Raw genomic sequence first — 23,140 nt, 5'->3', positions numbered from 1 at the left:
CAAGCTCTCCCTCTGTTTTCCTTCCTTCCTTCCTGCTTTCAAACATCTGCACTCATGTCTTGGGGCCCTCAAACATCTGATGTTTATTCTATGTGGGTCTTACATTAAGCAAGTTTGGCCACCCTGGTATAGTATATTAAACTCTCAAATTAGTTGACTACTTAAAAAGGGAGGAAAAGATATTCCTTCCTCTATGGACTCTAAAAAGGCAAAAGAAAAAAAACCTATGACACCAAAAATAAAATCAATATATAGCATTAATGGCTTCAATTGTAGAAAAAAAAAATTTGGATGCTAGATAGTCTAATAGAGGACCAACCAAACAGCCACAAAAGATGAAACAGAAGGGTTTTCTTTGGTACTTCATATTGTTGTTGTTCAGTCGCACAGTCGAGTCCAACTCTTTGCAGCCCCATGGACCAAGTCACGCCAGGCCCTCCTGTTTTCCACCATCCTCCGAAGTCTGCTCAAATTTGTGTTAGTCACATCAGTAATGCTGTCCAGCCATCTCATCTTTTGCCGTCCCCATCTTCTTTTGCCTTCTGTCTTTCCCAGCATCAGGATCTTCTCCAGTGAGTGCTCCCTTATTTGGTGGCCAAAGGATTTGAGCTTCATACACAACATACACAAGTATTTCATATTAGGTGGTCCTATTTCAGGACACCAAGAGGCAGCCTCGCTCCCGTTCAGACTTCATGCTAAACCATGGTTAAGGAAGCTTAGCTTAAACTATGTGCTGACAAGCCAAAGTCTGAAACTGGCTCACTAATCAAAGACCAAGGTTTGAAGAAAGTTTGTGAACCGCTGTTTGAGATGCTTGAACTGAGGAATCATAGTTATGGCCACTCCCAAAGTCCCTGCCCCAGAGAAACAGGAATTCCCAGTGGATCCAAAACAAAAGCAGACAAGCGGCTCTGAACCAATGAAATTATGGCTAGAGCAGAGCATGGTTTGGCAAGACGCCTGAATTGTGCCCAACTGGCTCCTGCATGTTGCTCAATGATGAGGCATGAACATTGTAGTGTATCGGACTCAGCGCAAGCGCCGCGCGACCCGAGCCACCCTCGGGTCGCCGTGCGCAGCGCGGGAAAAGCCACTGCCAATCCTGACCAAGGGCGGGAAGTTTGACTGGCCAGGATTGGGCTGGCCAGCGAAGGGGATGTTCCGGGAGGCATGTATATATTAGCGGACCCGGCCGCGTGTTCTCAGTTGCGTGTGATGTACTAGCCAATAAAGACCTATGCCTTCACCACGGCTCGTCTCCCAGTACATTACACTGGCGACGAGGATGGGATCTAGATAGGTCCGGCCGCCCCGAGGGGAACCTGACCGGGCCGGAGACGAGGAAGGCGTGAGACCGCAGGATCGCACAGCCCGCCGCCACCATGGCGAACTCTACAGTAACGACGGGCCATCTTGCGGAATTCAACCCGGAGCACCCCGAGAGATGGGAGACCTACACAGAAAGGGTCGAGTGCTACCTGCGGGCGAACCTGATCGAAGATGACGACAGGAAGAGAGACGTCCTGCTGAGCGTCTGTGGAGAAGAAACGTTCGAGATCGCAAGAGGCCTCTCCGCTCCAGCTAAGCTGACCGAGAGGACCTACCGGGAAGTCGTGAGACTCCTCACGGGCCACTTTTCGCCCCAACCGTCCATCGTCGCCCGCCGATTCCTCTTCCACAAGAGGGACCAAAAGTCGGGGGAGACAGCGGCGGTCTACCTGGCGGCCCTGCGACAGATCGCCGGGAACTGCAATTTTGACAAAAGGGACGAAGCCCTGAGGGACCGTTTCGTCTGGGGCCTCCGAGACGAACGACTGCAGCAGAAGCTCTTCGCTAAGGAGGAGCTCACGCTACAACAAGCCTTCAACGAGGCGACGGCGTTCGAGAGGGCCACCAAGGCGTTCGGCCAGCCACGCGGCGAAGCAGTCCACCAAGGGGAAACAGAGCTGGAAGACCGAGCAGAGGAAGAAGCGTTTCAGCTCCGGAGGCCTCAGAGAACGGACACACGGGCCCCCGCGAGACAACGAGCGACGGAGAGGGCCACCGCCACCACCGGTTCCAGGTGCGCCAGCTGCGGCGACCCCCACGAGCGACGGGACTGCCCGTACCGCAACCTGGACTGCCGCAGCTGCGGAAAGACAGGCCACATCGCCCGGGCTTGCCGGGCCAAGAACAGCCGCCGCCAACCGTCAGCGCATCACGACTCCCTGGACACACACACGACGGCATCCACCAGTCTGCAGGTATTGAACTTGCCCCTCTCGGCCCCAGACAAGGTCAAAATGTCGGTCCTAATCGAGGGCGCCCCCTGCATCATGGAAGTAGACTCGGGTTCCTCCATCTCTATCATTTCGGAGGAAACCCTCAAGAAACTATGTCCCCGCCGCCGCATCCAAACGAGGCCAGCGGACTTCGTACTGAGGGACTTTCAGAAGAACCCAGTACACATCGTGGGGTGGGCCCGGGTGCATGTAGAAAGAGGGGGTTTTAGGGGGCCCCTAGACATCCTAGTGGTCAAGCGCCAACTGACCACACTTCTCGGGTTGGCGTGGTTCAACCCACTGGGGATCCAGCTGGTGGGGGTGGACCAATTGCAGGCCAGCAATTTCGACGGGGTCTGCCGGGAGTTCCCCGAGGTCTTCGACGGGTCCTTGGGGAGCTACAAGGGTCCGCCCATCACCTTACCGATAGACCCAATGGTCAGGCCCATAAGGCTTAAAGCGAGGCGCGTCCCGTTCGCCCTTAAGCCTAAAATAGAGGCAGAACTGGACCGCCTAACAGCCCAGGGCGTCCTAGAACCTGTAACGTATGCGGAATGGGAGACCCCCATAGTAACGCCAGTCAAACCCAACGGGGAGGTTAGGATCTGCGCCGACTACAAGTGCACGATCAATAAGGCGCTGCAAGACAACCCCTACCCAGTCCCGGTGGTTAGCCACGTCCTAGCAGCACTAGCCGGGGCGAGGGTTTTTGGAAAGCTGGACTTAGCACAAGCATACCAGCAACTGCCGGTCGACGCTAAGACAGCGGAGGCGCAGACGATCGTGACCCACAGGGGCGCGTTCAGGGTTAAACGGCTGCAGTTCGGGGTCAGTGTAGCTCCGGGGATATTCCAGAGCATAATGGACTCTCTCTTGAAAGGGATCCCCGGAGTTCAACCCTTCTTTGACGACGTTTTAATCGCCGCCCCCACCGAAGGAGAGTTCAGCTGCCGCCTGCGAGAGGTCCTCAGACGGTTCCAAGCGGCGGGGCTGCGAGTCAAAAAGGAGAAATGTTTGTTGGGTGTTCCGCGAGTGGAGTTCCTGGGGTTCGCCGTGGACGCGGCTGGAATTCACCCGACGGCGGACAAGACCAGGGCCATAGTCCAGGCCCCTGCCCCCAAATGCAAGGCAGAACTACAGAGTTTTTTAGGATTATTGAACTTTTATCATGCATTCCTGCCACACAAAGCCGCCGTGGCGGAACCGTTGCACCGCTTGTTAGATAAACAGGCCCCGTGGGTCTGGGGTAAACGCCAAGCCGCGGCGTTCCAGGCAGTGAAAGACCTCTTGGTCTCTAACGCGGTACTTCATCACTACGATGAAAACCTACCCCTGATCCTGGCTTGCGACGCCTCCCCCTACGGAGTAGGAGCGGTCTTAGGGCACCAACTCCCGGACGGGAGAGAGGCGCCGATCGCTTACTACTCCCGGACTCTGTCCCCTGCCGAGCGGAACTACGCCCAGATCGATAAGGAGGCCCTGGCGATCGTGGCGGGGGTGCAAAAGTTCAATGACTACCTCTACGGTAGGCGTTTCACCATCGCCACTGACCACAAGCCGCTCCTCGGCCTCCTAGCCCCCGATCGTCAGACCCCCCAGATTCTGTCTCAGAGGGTTTTAAGGTGGAACCAGTTCCTGAATTCATACACTTACGCTCTGATACACCGCCCCGGTAAAGCAATGGGTCACGCAGATGCCCTCAGCCGCCTGCCGCTACCCACAACAGACCCAGATCCCGCCCCGGCACACGGGGTGATGCTCATTGAGTCGCTCCCCGAGCGCCCACTGCACGCGGACGAGGTGGCTCGGGCGACTGGGAGAGACCGCATCCTCGCACGGGTCAGGGACTGGGTGGGAAGGGGGTGGCCCTCGGGCAAGGTGGAAGAAGCATTTCGGCCGTTCGCGTCCAGGAAGGACGAGCTATCGACACACAAGGGGTGCATACTCTGGGGGAGCCGGGTGGTGGTGCCCCCCCCCCCTGCGCAGACAGGTATTGGAGGATCTCCACGAGACCCACCCGGGCATCGTGAGAATGAAAGCCCTGGCCCGGAGCTACGTGTGGTGGCCGGGCATGGATGAGGAAATAGAGGGGTGGGTAAGAAGGTGCCAACCATGCCAGGAGTCCAGACCCAATCCGCCGTCCGCCCCGGTCCACAGGTGGGAGTCGAACGGGCGGCCGTGGTCCCGCCTCCATGTGGATTTCGCGGGGCCGTATCAGGGCCAGATCTTCTTTATACTTGTGGACGCATATACAAAATGGCTAGAGGTAATCCCGGTGGCCTCGACCTCCACCGCAGCAGCAGTCAGGGCGCTCAGAAGGGTCCTCTGCACACACGGGATCCCTGACACCCTGGTGACGGACAACGGCACGGCATTCACCTCCCGGGAATTCCGGGAGTTCACCGACCGGTACCTCATAAGGCACATAAGGTCCGCCCCATTCCATCCAGCCACCAACGGCCAGGCGGAGCGCATGGTGCGGACCACCAAAGAGGCCCTTGGCCGTATAGTACATGGGGATTGGGACCACCGCCTCTCAGCATTCCTGTTCCACAACAGGATCACCCCAAACCCTGTAACCGGTTTCAGCCCCGCAGAACTGCTCATGGGGAGGAAACTGACCACTCGTCTTGATAGGCTACACCCGGACCGGGCGCCGGATGTCCGCGGGTCCCCCGAGGTCCGGGAAGCAGTGAGAGGATTCTTTCCGGGCGACCCAGTGTATGCGAAAAACTTCGCAAGCGGCCCCGAGTGGTTGGCGGGAAGGGTTCTGAGGGTAACAGGCTCCCGGTCATACGAGGTAACCACCGCCGGAGGCCAGGTGCTGAGGCGGCACATCGACCAGCTGCGCCGCCGCACCCTACCCGAGGAGGCAGAAGAGGCAGAGAGTAGGGAACCGCCAGCAACGGAACCGCCAGAAGGGGCCCCGCCAATACAGGAGCTACCCACGTACGAGGCCCCGGCAGCCGCGAGACCAGAACCGGAGCCAGCACCCGACCCGGGCCGGCAACAGCCAGAAACGGCGCCACCCACGTTGGGATCGGGCCCCACACCAACGGCAACCCCGAGGAGATCAACACGGGAACGCAGGACGCCAGCGTACCTACAGGACTATGTAGTTTAAACTAGGAGGGGAGGAGTGTAGTGTATCGGACTCAGCGCAAGCGCCGCGCGACCCGAGCCACCCTCGGGTCGCCGTGCGCAGCGCGGGAAAAGCCACTGCCAATCCTGACCAAGGGCGGGAAGTTTGACTGGCCAGGATTGGGCTGGCCAGCGAAGGGGATGTTCCGGGAGGCATGTATATATTAGCGGACCCGGCCGCGTGTTCTCAGTTGCGTGTGATGTACTAGCCAATAAAGACCTATGCCTTCACCACGGCTCGTCTCCCAGTACATTACAAACATACAAGAAGGAATAAATTCTGCAGCTATTAAAGGGTTTCTACACTTTTCCTTCCCTTTTTTCTCTTTCATGTAACCAGCAGATCCATCGGCAACAAGATTATGCAGAAAGTGCTTTCTTCTTGAGCCAGTCTGTTGTTTATTTGTTTTTTAAAAAATGAGACTAACTCATGAGAGTTGTGAACTTTGGCTTTGTTTTTCACCTGAAATGTATTTCCTCTCCTTTAGAGTCTGAACAGCAATTTTGAAAATACGATCTTGCCTGACCAAAACAGAGGGTATGCAAAAACAGAAAAGCATCAGTGACTTCATGCATTACAAAGAGTGGCAAATGTACATATATTCATGCATTCTACCTACCTCCTTCGCCATCTCATGAAGTGTGCCCACTCCCAGCAACCCCAGCTTGTATTTTCACTCGGAACAGAAGTTGTGTATAAATTAGTTCTATTTGTTAACTCTCATGATCAGAAAATGGGAGAAGATTCATATTTTAATGGGATGTACAATTAACGATTGGGCAACACGCATTTGCCCCAACCAAATGTGTGCTGGAGGAGTAGATGTTACGTGCGGTGAAGTGAATGGAATGGCTTTCATGCATGCATCAGACTGGGGCGTCTGGTCCAGTCCTAAAGTTGAAACTGTAGCCAATATTGCAGATTTTTTGCATACTGGAAAAAAACCGGATCATTGCTCTTCAACTCTTCAGTCACAACCTACAACTGGGCTATGCATGGACCAGTGTTCCCTCTAAGCTGAGTTAGCATGAGCTAACTCACAGATTTTTAACCTCCAGCTCACGCATTTTTGTCTTAGCTCAGGAAGGATGACCCCAGAGCACACTAATTTTTGCAGTAGCTCGCAACTTTAATGCCGGTAGCTCACGAAGTAGAATTTTTGCTCACAAGACTCTGCAGCTTAAAGGGAACATTGGTGCAGACATATAGTGGGTCAAGGAATTCCACCGCCATCTTGGGTTACAGGGAAGACCAATCTAGGAAGACTTAAACAGATAGGAAGTAATTAGGCTTTGCCATCTGCTCATTTTGTCAATAAACCATTTAGTATTAAAGAAGGGCCAGGGTAAAAGATGCACCGTAAGTGCGAGCAAAGCTCTGGTATATCATATGACAAAGCTGGGATATTCTAATAAAGTACTAGACCTGCTTTGACACACATAGTATATCACTTCCTTATAGTCTCACATGTATCTTATTTTGGAGGTGTGACCCAGCTTTGCCTGAAGAAGTTCCCAGGTTCAACATCTGGCCATCTCTAAACTATCTCAGCAGATGTTTGGGAAGATCTTTCTCTTCTTGAGACCTCCTGCCAATCAGAGTAGGCAATACTGATCAGGAAAAACCAACGGTCTGACTTGGTATAAAGCTATCAGGCTAAAGTTTGGAAAGACTGATGACCACTGCCCTAGAAAAGCACAGAAGCACTGCAGGTTGCAAACAGGAAACAGAACACAAATCAAGCTTGGGTGCATGCCAAGTGGAAACTTTTATTTGCATACCACATGAAAGAACAGAATGGACATTAGAGGCAGATGTGCAGCTTGTGTTACAGAAGGATGAAAATTTGGGTTGCGTGGTTTCGTTTGATTTTCAAGATTCCGTCTAACTTAAACAGAAAGACCAAAAGCAACAACCTGAAATAAATCTTGAGATGCTAGCAAAATGTTTATGTAAAAATGGGGGAAACCAAACATCTTGTGATTAGGGATTTAGCAATCCGGAACCAAGAAGGATCACTGGGAATTTATTTATTTATTTATTTTTAAATAGGCAGCCAACCATTAAGAGCAACAATTAAGGCTATAAAAATAGAAACAACTTAAGACTTTTAGAAGACTTATATCAGTTCTTAAAAACAGAAACAGGACTTAAAGAAAGGCCAAATTCTGTCCTTGGGGTTTGACACCCAAAGCCTCTGAAGACAATTAATTTGGCAACTCTCAAAAATAACACGCCTCCTGACGGCCCCTGGGTTTTGGCCACCGTGTGAAACAGAGTCACACAGAGTGTTGGCATGGATGGGTTATTGGCCTGATCCAACAAATTTTCTCTTATGTTCTCAGGCAGATCCACTTTACCATTTTATCACTTCCCAAGGATTTTCAGGGTGCAGCAGAATCATCACTCCATACTCGGATCTACACGCCATTTGGATTTCAGCTGACATCCAAATTCAGCTCTTGGGAAAAGAAAATCTGGCTTCCTTCCATGAATCGCAAAAAAGCAGAGGGAATACTTTATCCCACTAAACAAACTAGCTTAATGATTCTCTCAGCCCAAGAAGCTGCTGTTCTGTGAGGGAGTTTCCAACAGAAAATTGTAAAATGCAGTTCTATAAGCATTAGGGTCTTTCAGCTGGGGTGGGGGATGAAAAGAGTCAAAGATACACTAACGTGCTAGTTCTCAAACAGAAGAGGGATGTATTTTCTTCCCTCCCTGTTATTACACAGTCCTGAAGCCTCTTCTCTGCCGGCTGTACATTTGTCCTAAAACAGCTTAGCCTGTTCTGCACCAGCTTCTGAAGGTTGTGTTTTTAGTATCCCGGCTAATTTAAAATGGCTTCGTAGACACTTTGTAATTTACAATTCAAGACATATTCAGCAACTTGCATTATAGAGAGAGGGAGTTTACACGGCATCCAGGTTGGAAGCTTGTGCATACTATCGCATCTTTTAAAAAAGATCTCCCCAAATAGGGACAGCGTTTTACCAGAGGCATACCCGAATATATAGACTGGCCCCGGTGATGAGAATTGGGCACTCCCTGGGGAAACCAATCGGCAAAGAACTTCATGCATTATTTGACATAGCAAGAAGCACATAAACAAGCGGCTCAAGCATCCATTTCCTGCTCTACTGAAAGAATGTCCCATCAAGATCCTTGTGCATTTCCCATTAGGATCGCCCCTATTTGCTACATAGACAGGCACGGGCAACTAAGAATCCAGCAGAGGCAGGAATGAGTGACACATATTATACGGTAGAGCCAAGCAGGCAGCCGCCTTGGTCTGAAGTAGTTGAACAAAGCAGGAGTCAAGTGGCACCTTTAAGACCAGCCAAGTTTTATTCAGAAAGCTTTCGTGTGCTCTCTAAGACTCATCGATCCATAGAACCCACTATATTATAGATCCTAATCAGGGATTAATTAATTAAGCAGGGATGGTGGCTCGGTGGTAGAGCATCTGCTTGGTGAGCAGAAGGTCCCAGGTTCAATCCCTGGCATCTCCAACTAAAAAGGGTCCAGGCAAATAGGCATGAAAAACCACAGCTTGAGACCCTGGAGAGCGGCTGCCTGAGTAGACAATACTGACTCTGATGGACCGAGGGTCTGATTCAGTAGAAGGCAGCTTCGTATGTTCATATGTAATCATGTTTTACAGCTGAAATTATACCGACTAATGCAGCTTATTTTTTTCAGTCATTTCTGAGGCAATTCAGGCACTGAGGAAATTATACAGACTAATGCAGCTACCCCGTCTGGAATGGGGTTCAAGGTTTCAAAAATAATTCTACTCAACACAGGGCTGCTGCTTTGGGTTGTTAAGATAACACTTCTATTTGAAATTAAAAACCATTTTCAAAACGAAAGGAAACAAAAATAGAAAAGGCAAGCAGGAATCATATTGGCCAACAATATTTAAGCTGCTTTATTCTAACAGTACAACAAAAGTTAGCATATGGCAGTCTTACCTTATTTTTTTGTTATAAAGCGGGACAGCGAGGAGAGAAATTAGCAAATTCCTTCCATGTTGCTGTCCTGGAAATTACCAAATCACTCCCTTTCTGAGTTTCTTCCTTTGGGGCGGTTAGCTGCCTGTGTCAGAACGGCTGTCAACTGGGAGCATTTTTGGGCTTCTGACTTGTTCCCCTGCCTCTGACTTATTATTTTGGGGGAAGCCATATTATCTCAGGAGGAACGTCTAGACAGTGCACTTAATTTAAGATTTTAATCTTACACAGCAGATACAAAAAACACAAAGAGGGGTTTTCATTCAAAATTTAGCATGGCCCTTCCCCCACCCTCTATTTTGATCTGGTTTGCCAGGCTTTGGTTGAGAGGCAAGCAGTAGCCACAGTAGCCCAATTTAGATGTTGCAGAAAGGTGTTGCAAACAGGAAATGGACAAGAATTTTATGTAGCCAATAGAAGACAAGGGAGTACGTGATCGGATCCAAACGGAGTGCGCTTAAGCATGTCTTCATAGATTTCAAGATCCATATATACAGAAACTGTGTAGCACAAACTGGCCCAGAGATCATTCTGTTTCCAGTTCTGGTCGATTAAAGCACTTGTAAACTAGGGTAGTCAACTACTGGGTTTTTTTTTTTTTTTTAAAGTGAAAATGATTATACAAAATCTCTGGCAGAAAGCACAGATCAACTGGAAAAGTTACTCCTCTAGCTTTTCCTCTTTTTAAAGTATAGGTAATGACTTGCTCAAACTTATCAGTTAAGAAAAAGCACTGCTAAGAAGACCACAGATCACATAAGTTTCTGAAAGAAAGCCCAGCTCCCAAAAGTGCTTTTTCAAAAATTCTGGTCAGAGTCCCATGAACTGGAATTAATCTGAGTCAAAATACACTTTTTTAAAAAAAAAAGAAAGGAAAATTTAATAAACTGGTAGCAAATATCAAATACACTCTATAATAGATATTAGAGACCCTTTCTAGCCCATATGCAGAAAGTCAGTTGTGAGGGTTTTTGCCAGCAGGCAAACAAATAGTTTGGAAGGGCATCACCCCTTGGGTTCGGCCCCATTCTTGCTGCCACCCCCAATCGACATGACATTAAGACACTATTTCAAGAGGACTGCAGCCTTTGATATCGCTTTTTAATTAGAAGCCTTAACGTACTGAAACAATACGATATTTTACAAGATAATCAAGCGCTGAGCGCAGTGTCGTGGATCTGTCTCGACGATTCTCAGACCATGGCCCCTGTTCTCAATCTCTCTGTTCCCATACAGCAGCCAAATTGTACAAGTTTCGTTCTTTGGAATGACTCAACCTCTGATTTCATCCTGCTTTGCAAAGACAAGACTTTGTACGATGGAATGGAACGTGTGCATATTGTTACATGGAAAGTTTTACGACTTGCAGAAATAACGACTACCGCTGGGGGGGGGGATTTGGGGGGGGGGGGAGTTATACCCAGGGCTTTTTCTGTAGCAGGAACTCCTTTGCATATTAGGCCACACACCCCTAATGCAGCCAATCCTCCAAGAGCTTACAGAGCTCTTAGTACAGGGTCTACTGTAAACTGCAGGAAGATTGGTCACATCAGGGGTGTGCGGCCTAATATGCAAAGGAGTTCCTGCTACAAAAAAAGCACTGGTTATACCACCATCTCGTCACTGATGCCAATTTCATCAATTCAGCAGTAAAACCTTATGCAGATTGGTGCGTTTGGGTCCTGCAAAGACAGTCAATTAAAGCAGGGACCTGTTGTCTGTGACATTCCCCCACATGGTTCAATTCAGAGAAAATCTCATAACATTTCTTTTCTTTTCGTTTTTTGGAAACCTATGCTGTGAACCACAAAATTGCAATACAGGAAAAAGCCCCCAGAAACACCCTAATTTCAGTGAGCAGTTATGATCATTACTATGTTACACAAGGGTTTTCTTACGCAGAAAAAGTCAAAATTTTAAAAGACATAAACATTATTTCCCACCCCACCCCCAATCATCTCTGAGGCAATTCAGGCACTGGGGCTTCTTCGCAGAAATTCCCTCCCCTCTCCCTTTAAACAGCTGGATCTCTGGTTACAAATTGGCATTATTAATAGCAAAATGTGGTATTTCAAAGAGTTTACAAAAAACAATGCAATTGCCAAAATATGTTATACGGGCTAGAAAAAAAAAATCAAAAGATTTACTATTGGTCCCACCGTCTTCAGCTCGTGTGATTTTTGTCTTGCAATTTTTGTCCTGGCGCTGTATTTGATGCTGTGCACAGCAATCGCTATTTGAGGAAAAACCAAGGAAACCTTTCCTGTTTTTTTGAAGCACTGACAATTTTGCCATTGTAGAAAAAGCTGTGGAAGTTTCCCTTTGCAGAATATTTAAGGCTCTATGCAGGGAGGGGGGCAGGGAGCGGGGAAATCATGCTTCTTGCTTTGCAAGGGCTTCCGCCTCCTGGAAAAAAACAACATCATCAACATCATCAACCGATAAAATCCTTGGAGCAAAATGTTAACATCTTGGACGCTTGCTGCTGGAGAAGAAGGGGAAAACTGGGGCAAAAACCAATCGAACGACAAAGTCTCCCAGGCAGAACTTGGGGAGGGACGGTGGCTCAGTAGTAGAGCATCTGCTTGGTAAGCACAAGGTCCCAGGTTCGATCCCCGGCATCTCCAACTAAAAAAGGTCCAGGCAAATAGGCCTGAAAAACCTCCACTTGAGACCCTGGAGAGCCGCTGCCAGTCTGAGTAGACAATACTGACTTTGATGGACCGAGGGTCTGATTCAGTAGAAGGCAGCTTCATATGTTCATGTTTGGGGAGGGATGGTGGCTCAGTGGTAGAGCATCTGCTTGGTAAGCAGAAGGTTCCAGAATCAATCCCCAGCATCTCCAACTAAAAAGATGCCGGAGGCGTGAAAAACCTCAGCTTGAGACCCTGGAGCGCCGCTGCCAGTCTGAGTAGACAACACTGACTTTGATTGACCAAGGGTCTGATTAAGTATAAGGCAGCTTCCTATGTTCATATAGCTTCTAGCAATCTCCATTATTATGAAAAGACCCTTGGAGATATTGTGTACAAGGGGAAAGTTGGGCTGAATACAAGATTTGCATCCATTAGGACCTTAAAGACAAGCTAAACATCCAAAGTATGAGCTTTAGAGTGCAGGGGTCAAATTCATATGTTACGAGGACCAGATCTGACATAAATGTTACTTTCTCAGGCCGGGCCATGTCTGCCAGAAAATGTAATGCCTGGTACCAAAGATACAAACTTCATAAATGACACAGGCAAATCCAGTTAACAATATTGTTGGTTTTTTTACTCAAAATACAAACAAAAAGCAATTCGATTCCTAGGAGGAGGAGATGATGATGATATTGGATTTATACCCCGCCCTTCACTCTGAATTTCAGAGTGTCAGAGCGGTTCACAATCTCCTTTACCTTCATCCCCCGCAACAGGCACCCTGTGAGGTAGGTGGGCTGAGAGACCTCTCCCAGAAGCTGCCCCTTTCAAGGACAGCTCTGCGAGAGCTATCGCTGACCCAAGGCCTTTCCAGCAGGTGTAAGTGGGGGAGTGGGGAATCAAACCCGGTTCTCCCAGATAAAAGTCCGTGAACTTAACCACTACACCAAACTGGCTCTCAACAACTGTTTTACTGGGGAATCCACAAAAGACCCGATAAATGTATTTAATCATATGCAAAACTAGTTTTTTCCCCAAAAGATACCATACCCACCCCCTAGCCCAGGGGTGGGGAACAGTGGCTCTCAGATTTTTTTTTTGCCTACAACTCCCATCAGTCCCAGGCATTGGCCATGCTGGCTGGGGCTGATGGGAGTTGTAGGGGGAAAAAAAACATCTGGAGAGCCACTCTTCCCCATCTCTGCCCTAGCCATTTCCTTTCATTTTTTGACAGCTTTGACCACACAAACCTCACCATGTGTGCCTATGCCAACCCCGCCCCCCCGCAGCCTCTCGCCTTCCCTCACTCACACCAGTCACTCGGGGGCTGGATAAGAACCCTGGATGGGCCGGTTTCATCCAGGCCAAAGTTTGACTCCCCTGCTTCAGAGAGTCAAAGCTGCTTTCGCCAGATACCAGGTATCTTGACAAAAGCAGCTTTGACTCAGAAGGCTTGGAAGGGAACTCAAAAAGGTAGCTGACATAAAGCAGTCCTTGCAGGAACAGATTACAGATCCCTCTAGCCCAGGGGTGTCGAACTCATTTGTTACGAGGGCCGTATCTGACATTAATGAGACTTGGTTGGGCCGGGCCATGTTGGGTCAGGCTGGGCCATGTGTGTACTTATTTAAATTAGGTTGCAGAGATATAAACTTTATAAAGGACACGGACAAACACAATTAAATATTTTTTTAAAAAAAAATTAAAACATGCTTAAAACGTGAACACGAGGTCTTAAAGGTGTTTTCTTTATATTTCTCCCCTGGGATCCAGGGAACTGGGCAAAGGAAGCACCTTCCAGTAGCTCTGTTGTGCGACTGAGAAAGCCTGGAAAAACAGGCTCTGCTTTCCTCCCCTTCCTCCCCAAGGGAGGAGCCTCAGCCAATGGAGAAAATAGAGATTTTGCTCTATCTCCTGTGCAATTGAGCAAGCCTTGCCAAGCTAGCTGTTATGCAGAAGCAGGTGACAACCAGTTGCTTGGGGGCTTGATAGGAGCCCTTTGGGGGCCTGATTCAGCCCCCAGGCTGCATGTTTGACACCCCTGCTCCAGCCCTTGCACTCCTGTTCCCCAGGTTGGCCAACTAGCCACCTTTGGGCAGAGGGGTCTAAGCACCCCATTGTTGTCCTGCAGAAACTCAATGAACTGCCTCAGAATATGGAGGTCCTATTTCGCCATTACTGTAAATCGCCATGGACAAAAACCTATCTCCCTTGAATGTGTCTTGTGAAAAACATCTCCTAGCTCATCGGGCTGGTGGGAAGATGCCTCAGTGCTGATTATGAGCACGTTCAAAAATAATTCAGCACTGCTTCAGGACTTATATTCCAATCTTTTAGGATCCTGAACATTTCAGAATTCGGTTGGTGACCCTGACCTGGATAGCCCAGGCAAGCCTGATCTTGTCAGATCTCAAAAGCTGAGCAGGGTCAACTGTGATTAGTACTTGGATGGGAAACTGTTCTTGAAATACCCAGATGGAAGGCAAGGGCAGGCTTATTCAGCCACCACCCTGAATATCCTCCAGACCCCCAGTAGGTGCCAGTCACCAGAGGTTGACATGACTTACAGGTGCAGACACACACACACAAAAAAATACAAAAAAACCCAAAAATATTTGGCTGATGAATTTCTCCTCTGAAGGTCCGATGACAGAGAAAGAATTATCAGGTTCTGGAATTTGGCGTGATGTGGGGGAGAATCCAGTGACTCCAAAATGCTAACATGTCTGTTTTAGGTGAACGCCTGACTAGAGAGCAAGTCTTGTCTCATCCAATCAAAATCAAATCAGAGTTTCCCCAGCAACCCAATACTTAACCGGCCTAGACAGTTCTATAGAACAGGTCTAACCTAAGGCAGCGTTTATCACAAAAGACAAGCACAGTCTTCTGCCTTCAAAGGGGAAGAACAGATTTTCTTTGCAAAAGGTACATCTTTAAAATAAAATAAACCCTTTCAAGTTGCAAAAAGGAAAAAAAACCACCCTCGAGCCTCCTATCCACTGGAGAGCCAGTTTGGTGTAGTGGTTAAGTGTGCGAACTCTTATCTGGGAGAACCGGGTTTGATTCCCCACTCCTCCACTTGCACCTGCTGGAATGGCCTTGGGTCAGCCAGAGCTCTGGCAGAGGTTGTCCTTGAAAGGGCAGCTGCTGTGAGAGTCCTCTCAGCCCCACCCACCTCACAGGGTGTTTGTTGTGGGGGAGAAAGATAAAGGAGATTGTGAGCCGCTCTGAGACTCTTCGGAGTGGAGGGCGGGATATAAATCCAATATCTTCCTCTACCTCACAGGGTGTCTGTTGTGGGGGAGGAAGGTAAAGGAGATTGTGAGCCGCTCTGAGACTCTTCGGAGTGGAGGGCGGGATATAAATCCAATATCTTCCTCTACCTCACAGGGTGTCTGTTGTGGGGGAGGAAGGTAAAGGAGATTGTGAGCCGCTCTGAGACTCTTCGGAGTGGAGGGCGGGATATAAATCCAATATCTTCATCTTCATCTTCTTCTATTTTTTTCCCTGATACAAATTTAACCATCACTCTGAGCCCTGCACGCCAGTGGGGGTTCCGCCTTTTGAACCATCCTACCATCCCGTACGCTTACAGTCATCGAGGTCTGCCAGCAAAGTTCGGCTACCTCCCAACTGCCAGCAAATGACGATGAGCATCTGACTAAGAGTCATGAGAACTAAATACCCAATGACAACAGCACGTACCTTTGAGCCAGGGGGGGCAGTCAGGCCTAAGAAAGCGTAGACGGCATTGTTTTCTCGAGCTTCAAAGAAGGCTTCGTAATCCTTTGAGACAGACAGAAAGCACAAAACTTTACATAAATCTCTCCAGTGCAATGTCCTGGAATCTGGAAAGTGTCAGTGGGGGAGGGAAGGGAGCTGGGTGTTTTTTTTTGGGGGGGGGGGGAGGAACCAAGAAGCATTGTCTACGCTATTGAACAAAGCAGGAGTCAAGTGGCACCTTTATGACCAACCAAGTTTTATTCAGAACGTAAGCTTCCGTGTGCTAAAAGCACACTTCTTCAGACGAGGGGATCAGGCACAGTGAGCTGAAATACATGCAGTTGGTGGGTTAAGAGGGTAATTCAGCCCACTGTGCCTGATCCCCTCGTATGAAGAAGTGTGCTGTTAGCACACGAAAGCTTACATTCTGAATAAAACTTGGTTGGTCTTAAAGGTGCTACGGGACTTCTGCTTTGTTCAACTGCTTCAGACCAACATGGCTGCCCACCTGGATCTGTCTATGCCAGGGGTGTCAAACATGTTGCCCGTGGACCGGATCAGGCCCGCAGAGGGCTCCAATCAGGCCCTCCTCCAGCAACTGGCTGTCCTCTGCTTCATTTTCCCTTGCCTGCTTTTTTCGGTTGCCATTTTGTGTTTCTCCCCAGATAAGCCAGAGCAGCAAAGCAGCCTTTCCCTCTCTCTCCTCCCTTTTCCCAAAGGGAGGAGGATGCAGGAGCAGCCTTAACCAATGAGGGAGCTTGACTCTATACCTCTGCTGGATGATTATGTTTGCCAGGCTCAATTAATCACTCTGCAGAGCTACTGAGACAAGCCTCTCTTCCTTCTAATGAATAGCTGAGGCTCCTCCCCTCCTGCCCTGGGGAAGGAAAGAAAGAGCCAGAGCTTCCTTTGCCCAGTCCCCACCATCAGGAGAGCTACAAAGAGTGCTTTTAAGACTAGCATTTTAGTGAAGGTATGAGCTTTTTGCCTTGCTACAGAGAGAGAGTTTTGTTGGGCTTGTTATGGGAGTCACTGGGTTCCCCACCTCTTTTTCACTGTACTCATGCCCTCCAGTCTTTCGCAACAGGAAAGCATGTGAACTATTTAGAAGAGAAATATCAGCATTAGGCTGAGAGTGTGTTCCACCCCAGGTTTACCCAGCAAATTTTCATTATTATTTTTTCACATTTTCCTTTGATTGGGGATCTTTAATTTAGACTTCCCAGATAGTGGGCTGACACTGACCACTGTACATGGCTGTCTCTGTTCTTGTAGTTGTTTTTGGGGGGGAAGTTGTATTTTTTTTTTAGTTGTAGTCAATTTTCTGGGGGAAATGATAGTTTTGTAGACAAGCACATAGCCCTCAGTCTGTGCCATGGTGCCTTCACATGCTCTTGATTAGTACTTGAAGCAACTTCTGTACAAAAGCTCACAAGGCCAGCTGCTTCATGTTCCTCTGGGTCCTAGGCTCAAAGCATTGACCATGAGGGAGGGACAGTGGCTCAGTGGCAGAGCATCTGCTTGGGAAGCAGAAGGTCCCAGGTTCAATCCCTGGCATCTCCACTAAAAAAAAAAGGGGTCCAAGCAAATAGGCGTGAAAAACCTCAGCTTGAGACCCTGGAGAGCCACTGCCAGTCTGAGTAGACGTCGATGGACTGAGGGTCTGATTCAGTATAAGGCAGCTTCATATGTTCATGAGATGTCTGTAATGAATGTCAATGAATCAAAAGCAGGTTTGCAACTTACAGATGTGCACACCTGAACAGCACATATTCAAGACTGGTACAGCACAGACATTGTCTGCAGTTTTTGATGCAATAATTCATAGCAAGAGGTGACATTTAACAGAGACTGTAAAACAAAATATTGCAAGCAGGCTAATATTTTAAGCATGTTTTATTTTAAGCAAAAAAAAAATCTTTGTGTGTCTGTGCCCTTTGTAAAGTTTATATGTCCGCTACCTGAGCGGACATATTATGATCCACATGGCCTGGCCTGACAAGGTCTCATTTATGTCAAATCCGGCCCTAATAACAAATGAGTTCGACACCCCTGGCCTATGCTATGTTGGTCTTAGAGCCGCTGTTACTGCTATGTCTTATTAGTTTATTGCACAAGCTCTCCTGCTGTCATACATTGGTCCTGTTACAAGAAGACATTCAATCCCACCCCCACCCTGCTTTCTGATAACCCTGAAGTGGAAGGAGAGCCTACAGCAGGGATGGCCAAACTGTGGCTCAGGAGCCACATGTGGCTCTTTCACACATATTGTGTGGCTCTTGAAACCCTCACCATCCCATCAGCCAGCTTGGAGAAGGCATTTGTCTCTTTAAATCATTTCTCCAAGCCAAGCCAGATAATGGCTTAGAGAATGCATTTAAAGTTGCTTTCTTTCCATTTCTCCTTCCCTCCTCAATTTTCCTCCCTCCCTCCCTCCCTCCCTCCCTCCCTTCCTTCCTTCCTGCTCTCAAACCTCTGCCGTTCATGTCTTGCGGCTCTCAAACATCTGACGTTTATTCTATGTGGCTCTTATGTTAAGCAAGTTTGGCCACCCTGGCCTACAGCATCCCCAGTGTGATCACATCACTTCCACGTGTCATCATCATGGGGCGTTCACGTGGGGTGATGTCACCCCAACACCCTCGAGAAGCTCCCTTCCACCCCCACCGCTGAGAAGGTAAGACCCGGCAACTCTATCTGGAGTGGAGCTCTTCCTCAGGGAGTCCAGGAGCACTTCAGCACTGGCCTTCTGGAAACAGCACAGCACCCACTCAGCCACCAAGGCTGTAGCATGCCTGAATTTATTTTGAAGCTGCAGGAAGGCCATTCAAGCTTAAGACAGGGGTGGCCAGACTTGCTTAATGCAAGAGCCACATAGAATAAACGTCAGATGTTTGAGAGCTGCAAGACATAAATGTCAGCTGTTTGAGAGCCAAAAGACAAGGAAGCAAGGGAAGCAAAAAGATGGAGGAAGGAGGGAGAGGTGGAAAGAAAGCAACTTTACCTTTAAATGCATTCTCCAAGCTGCTGGTTGGCCTGGTTTGACTTAAAGAAGTGATTTAAAGAATGAATGCCTTCTCTAAGCCAGCTGACTGGGTGGTGGGGACTTCAAGTGCCACACAATGTGTAAAAGAGCCACATGTGGCTTCCAAGCCACAGTTTGGCCACCCCTGGCTTAAGATCACACACTGCATATGCAAGCGTCCTGTATTTTGGACTTAATTATCCTGCAGCTTTTTAAAATGTAAAGGTAAAGGCAGTCCCCTGTGCAAGCACCAGTCGTTTTCGACTCTGGGGTGACGTTGCCTCTGCTGGGATCGAACTCAGGTCGTGAGCAGAGGGCTCCAACTGCAGTACTGCAGCTTTACCACTCTGCGCCATGGGGCTCTTTTTTTAAATGTAAGACTATATAAATAACAAAGTTCTCTACGTAACCGATAAAAAGTGAGCTCACTGAATAAGAATGTCAAACGTAAAGGTAAATGTGTGTTTAGTCTCCACTGGATGCCCACTTCTGAACTGCCTCATAGAAAGCGCAAGCGTGTACACTGTGAATGCAAACAGAATGCATTTGGGGGCACAGAAAAAAAGAAATATAAGAGACAGCTGATAATCTAAACACCTAATGATATCCTGGAGGGAAACGCAGGACAAGAAGATACCACACAGTGCATACACCCTGTTGCCAATAAATACACACTGTACATTTTAACCACATACATTTCCATGCTAAATCCAGACTCTGTATTTGCAACACGGCCTCTAAATGCAGCTCAAGGAAGCAGAATTTTATTTTTATTTTTTGCGCAAATCCAACTGTGAGAAAGGTTTCTTTTTTTAACTTCCCCTTCTCCAGCCAATTTCCCAGCAGTTCTGCATGATGCAATCCATTGGCCCTGGGGGGGGGAAGGGGGGGCGGGGACAATCTTAAGATAAAGACCTCAGGCAACAGCACAAGGCTCACTGCATGGCTCTTACTGAGACAGGAGGCGAAGTCAGGGAGGGAGCAGCCATTAAGGGCACAGAATTTCACAGATCGCCTGCGTCCCACTGGAGGCAGCTAAGCAGAATCCTGCCTTACAAAACAGCAAGAGGGACATTCTGCAAAGTCGCAAGACTGGCCGAGGAGAATGGAATGTGGGGAGGGGGGAGGTCACCCCTGGAATTTCTTAAGGTCAGACATCACATGGGTTGCTGTTTCAGTTGCAATCCAGGCAGGTAGCCGTGTTGGTCTGAAGCAAAAGAATAAAGTTAAAGTCCAGTACCACTCTTAAGACCAATAAAACCTTGTTGGTCTTAAAGGTTGGTCTCTTAGCACAACTCTTTTGCATATAGAGCCCCGTAGTGCAGAGTGGTAAAGCTGTAGTACTGCAGTCTGAACTCTCTGCTCACGACCTGAGTTCAATCCCGGCAGAAGCTGGTTTCAGGCAGCCGGCTCAGGTTGACTCAGCTTTCCATTCTTCCAAGGTCGGTAAAATGAGTACCCAGCTTGCTGGGGGGAAGTGTAGATGACTGGGGAAGGCAATGGCAAACCACCCCGTAAAAAGTCTGCTGTGAAAATGTTGTGAAAGCAACATCACCCCAGAGTTGGAAACGACTGGTGCTTCCACCGTTGCCTTTTACCTTTTTTTACCTTTGCATATGCCACACACCTCTGACATCACCGGAAGGTGTACTAAATTACATCAGCTCAGCATCTACCATTAAAATGCTTCTTGAATTAGAATGGCCATAATAAAACCTTACTCCCATCATACTTTTTTAATGACTTTCTCCAATGTGGCCACAGTGGCATGATGTCTGCTTTATATGTTTTGGTTATTTTTCCATTTTTTGCGGGGGGGGGGGGTGGATATTAGAAAGTTTGTCAGATCTTAAGAGTTCAGCAAAATTCTCACAGAGGGTTTGAACAATGGAGCCCAGAAGCAAGTATCAGGGGGTGGGAGAGAAAGAAAGAGCACAATAAAATTTAGAGGTTCCGGAGCTCCACTCCTGTGAGCTCCTGCACAAAATGAGGCCTGGGTTTCACTGAAAGGGAGGGTGAGGATGGATTATAGATGCCTGTTCCATAGGCCCAACTTGCCTATTAAGATATTCTGAATTGAACCCCTCCACCCCTATTCATTACCTTAGGTAGGAAATCTCTGCCCCAGGCAGCCCTTCATCCTTACAGCAGGTATGAAGTTGATTGTTGGCCAACCACTTCTGCTGGAGGGCCAACAACAGGACACAAAGGCCGAGGCTGACCCAAGGCCATTCCAGCAGCTGCAAGTGCAGGAGTGGGGAATCAAACCCAGTTCTCTCAGATAAGAGTCCGCACTTAACCACTACACCAGACTGGCTCTCTAGGTGGACTCTGTGGCATCCTACCCCACTGAAGTCCCTCCCCTCCCCTAGCCGTATCCTCCTCAGGCTCCACCCCCCCCCCCAAATCTCCAGGTATTTCCCAGGCTCCACCCCCTAAATCTCCAAGTGTTTCCCCAAACTGGAGCTGGCCACCCTATCTATGCACTAAGATGAACAGGGCCATTGTACAGGATGGTGTTTCTGTGACTTGTATCTACAAGATTCACACAGTAATTGAGGCAAAAAGGGACAAAATGGGAGGCCCGGCTCTCACCCCGAGGTATCGGCAGTCGTTAAAGAGTCGAGGGGGTAATGGATTCCCGCTGGTCGGCCGGCTCTCTTCAGGGACATTTTCCCTCATCCACTTGCGGTTCTCTTCATTGGCTGCAATATCCTTCTCCTCGTATTCAATCTTGTTGGCTTCCAAGAAGCCCAGCACGTCTTGCTGCTGCTTTTTAATCTAGAACACGGAAAGGAAAGGAGGAAAAGAGAAAGATGAATCAGATACCAGAAGGCTTATTTGCTGTCAGCAGAATTCCAAAGCAAAGCATTATTTCAAGGGTGTCAAGCCCGGGGGCCAAATCAGGCCCTTGGAGGGCTCCTATCAGGCCCCCAAGCAACTGGCTGTCATCTACTTCCTTCTCCCTCTCTCTTGCTTCCTTCTGCATCACAGCTTGCTTTGCAAGGCTTGCTCAATGGAACAGGAGGTACAGAGCAAAGTCTCTATTTTCTCCATTGGCTGAGGCTCCTCTCTTGGGGACGAAAAGGGGAGGGAGAGCTTGCTTTGTGGGGCTCTCTCAATTGCACAGCAGAGCTACTGAGCCAAGCCTCTCTTCCTTCTATTGGCTGAGGCTCCTCCCCATTCTGGCCCCCCGGGAAGGAAGGGAAGAGCCAGAGCTTCCTTTGCCCAGTTCTCTGGATCACATGGGAGAAAGCATCTTTAAGACCAGTGAGTGCTAATGTTTTAAGCATGTTTTAAGGGGTTTTTTAAGAAAAAAATCTTTAATTGTGTTTGTTTGTGTCCTTTGTCGTACCAAATGAGTGACACCCCTGCGTTATTTAGTGTTCTCCCACCCTCAAACACACACACACACTTCTGATTCTCCTTTGCAACCGGGACTACCGGATCATAGAATTTCCAGGGAAACCTCACGATTTCCACAATGAAAAGAGGAAAATCTGGGGCTGGATTATCAGAACCAGAGGAGGCGGCAATTTTCTGCTTGTCTTGAAAGCCACATACCAGAAACATTGCCAGGTTCCTCTTCTGAAGAACCAGATGTCCTCTTTGGTTCCCAGCTGTGACTACTGGGCTCTGCCCATCAGACACCTCATTCTCAAGCCCAGTTCTCCACATCCCAAGATCTCCAATATCCTCAACAAGTCATTTTTGTGCCCCAGCCAACAGCCCACAGGCTCTGTGTTCCAAAAAACGAGCTCCAACCCATTTCCAGCCTTTGGCTCCATGTGAGTGAACAGCTACAAGTTCTAGGTTCTTTGTAGCAGGAATTCCAGTGATGGAAGAAATGACCTACTGCTTTGTGAACGCAAAGGATGGTATATGATCCCACCCCAGAATGAAGTTCAAGGCAACAGGGTTGGCACAGCATGAGGCTCATTCCCAGTTCTTGTTTCTGCAGGATTTTACTCCAACCCCTTCACAATCCAAGGGAATCAAGAGAAAGTCAGAAGAACATACGTAATAATCAGGAACAGTGTTCCCTCCAAGCTGAGTTAGCATGAGCTAGCTCACAGTTCCTGAGCCTCCAGCTACGGAAACATTTTTGTCTTAGCTCAAGAAGGATGACCCCAGAGCACACTAATTGATGCAGTACCTCACAACTTTAATGCCAGTAGCTCACAACTTAGAATTTTTGCTCACAAGACTCTGCAGCTTAGAGGGAACATTGGTCAGGAATACTGGGAAGAAAATCTTCCAGAACTGGATTCACCTGAGTTTGCAACAAAATGCCTTCCGCCATCAAGACCACAGATCACTGTTAAAAATGGACAGCA

General features: G+C 48.4%; 1 protein-coding gene across 1 annotated transcript in view; it reads right to left on the bottom strand.

Moving 5' to 3' along the window:
* Window positions 1-9,310: 9,310 nt before the first annotated feature.
* The window catches only part of SH3BGRL (SH3 domain binding glutamate rich protein like), a 58,237-nt gene continuing 44,407 nt past the window's right edge, over window positions 9,311-23,140 (bottom strand). The window contains exons 2-4 of the mRNA XM_060249938.1: window positions 21,399-21,584; window positions 15,761-15,841; window positions 9,311-11,822 (exon numbers count right to left, since the gene is read on the bottom strand). Coding sequence (XP_060105921.1) covers window positions 11,790-11,822; window positions 15,761-15,841; window positions 21,399-21,584 — 300 coding nt within the window. The 3' untranslated portion in view covers window positions 9,311-11,789. The remainder of the gene's footprint in view (window positions 11,823-15,760; window positions 15,842-21,398; window positions 21,585-23,140) is intronic.

This window comes from Heteronotia binoei, chromosome 11 (assembly GCF_032191835.1).
Source record: "Heteronotia binoei isolate CCM8104 ecotype False Entrance Well chromosome 11, APGP_CSIRO_Hbin_v1, whole genome shotgun sequence".
NCBI lineage: Eukaryota > Metazoa > Chordata > Lepidosauria > Squamata > Gekkonidae > Heteronotia > Heteronotia binoei.
Note: the sequence above shows the minus strand (reverse complement) of the source record. Positions and strands in the feature narration are given on the sequence as shown.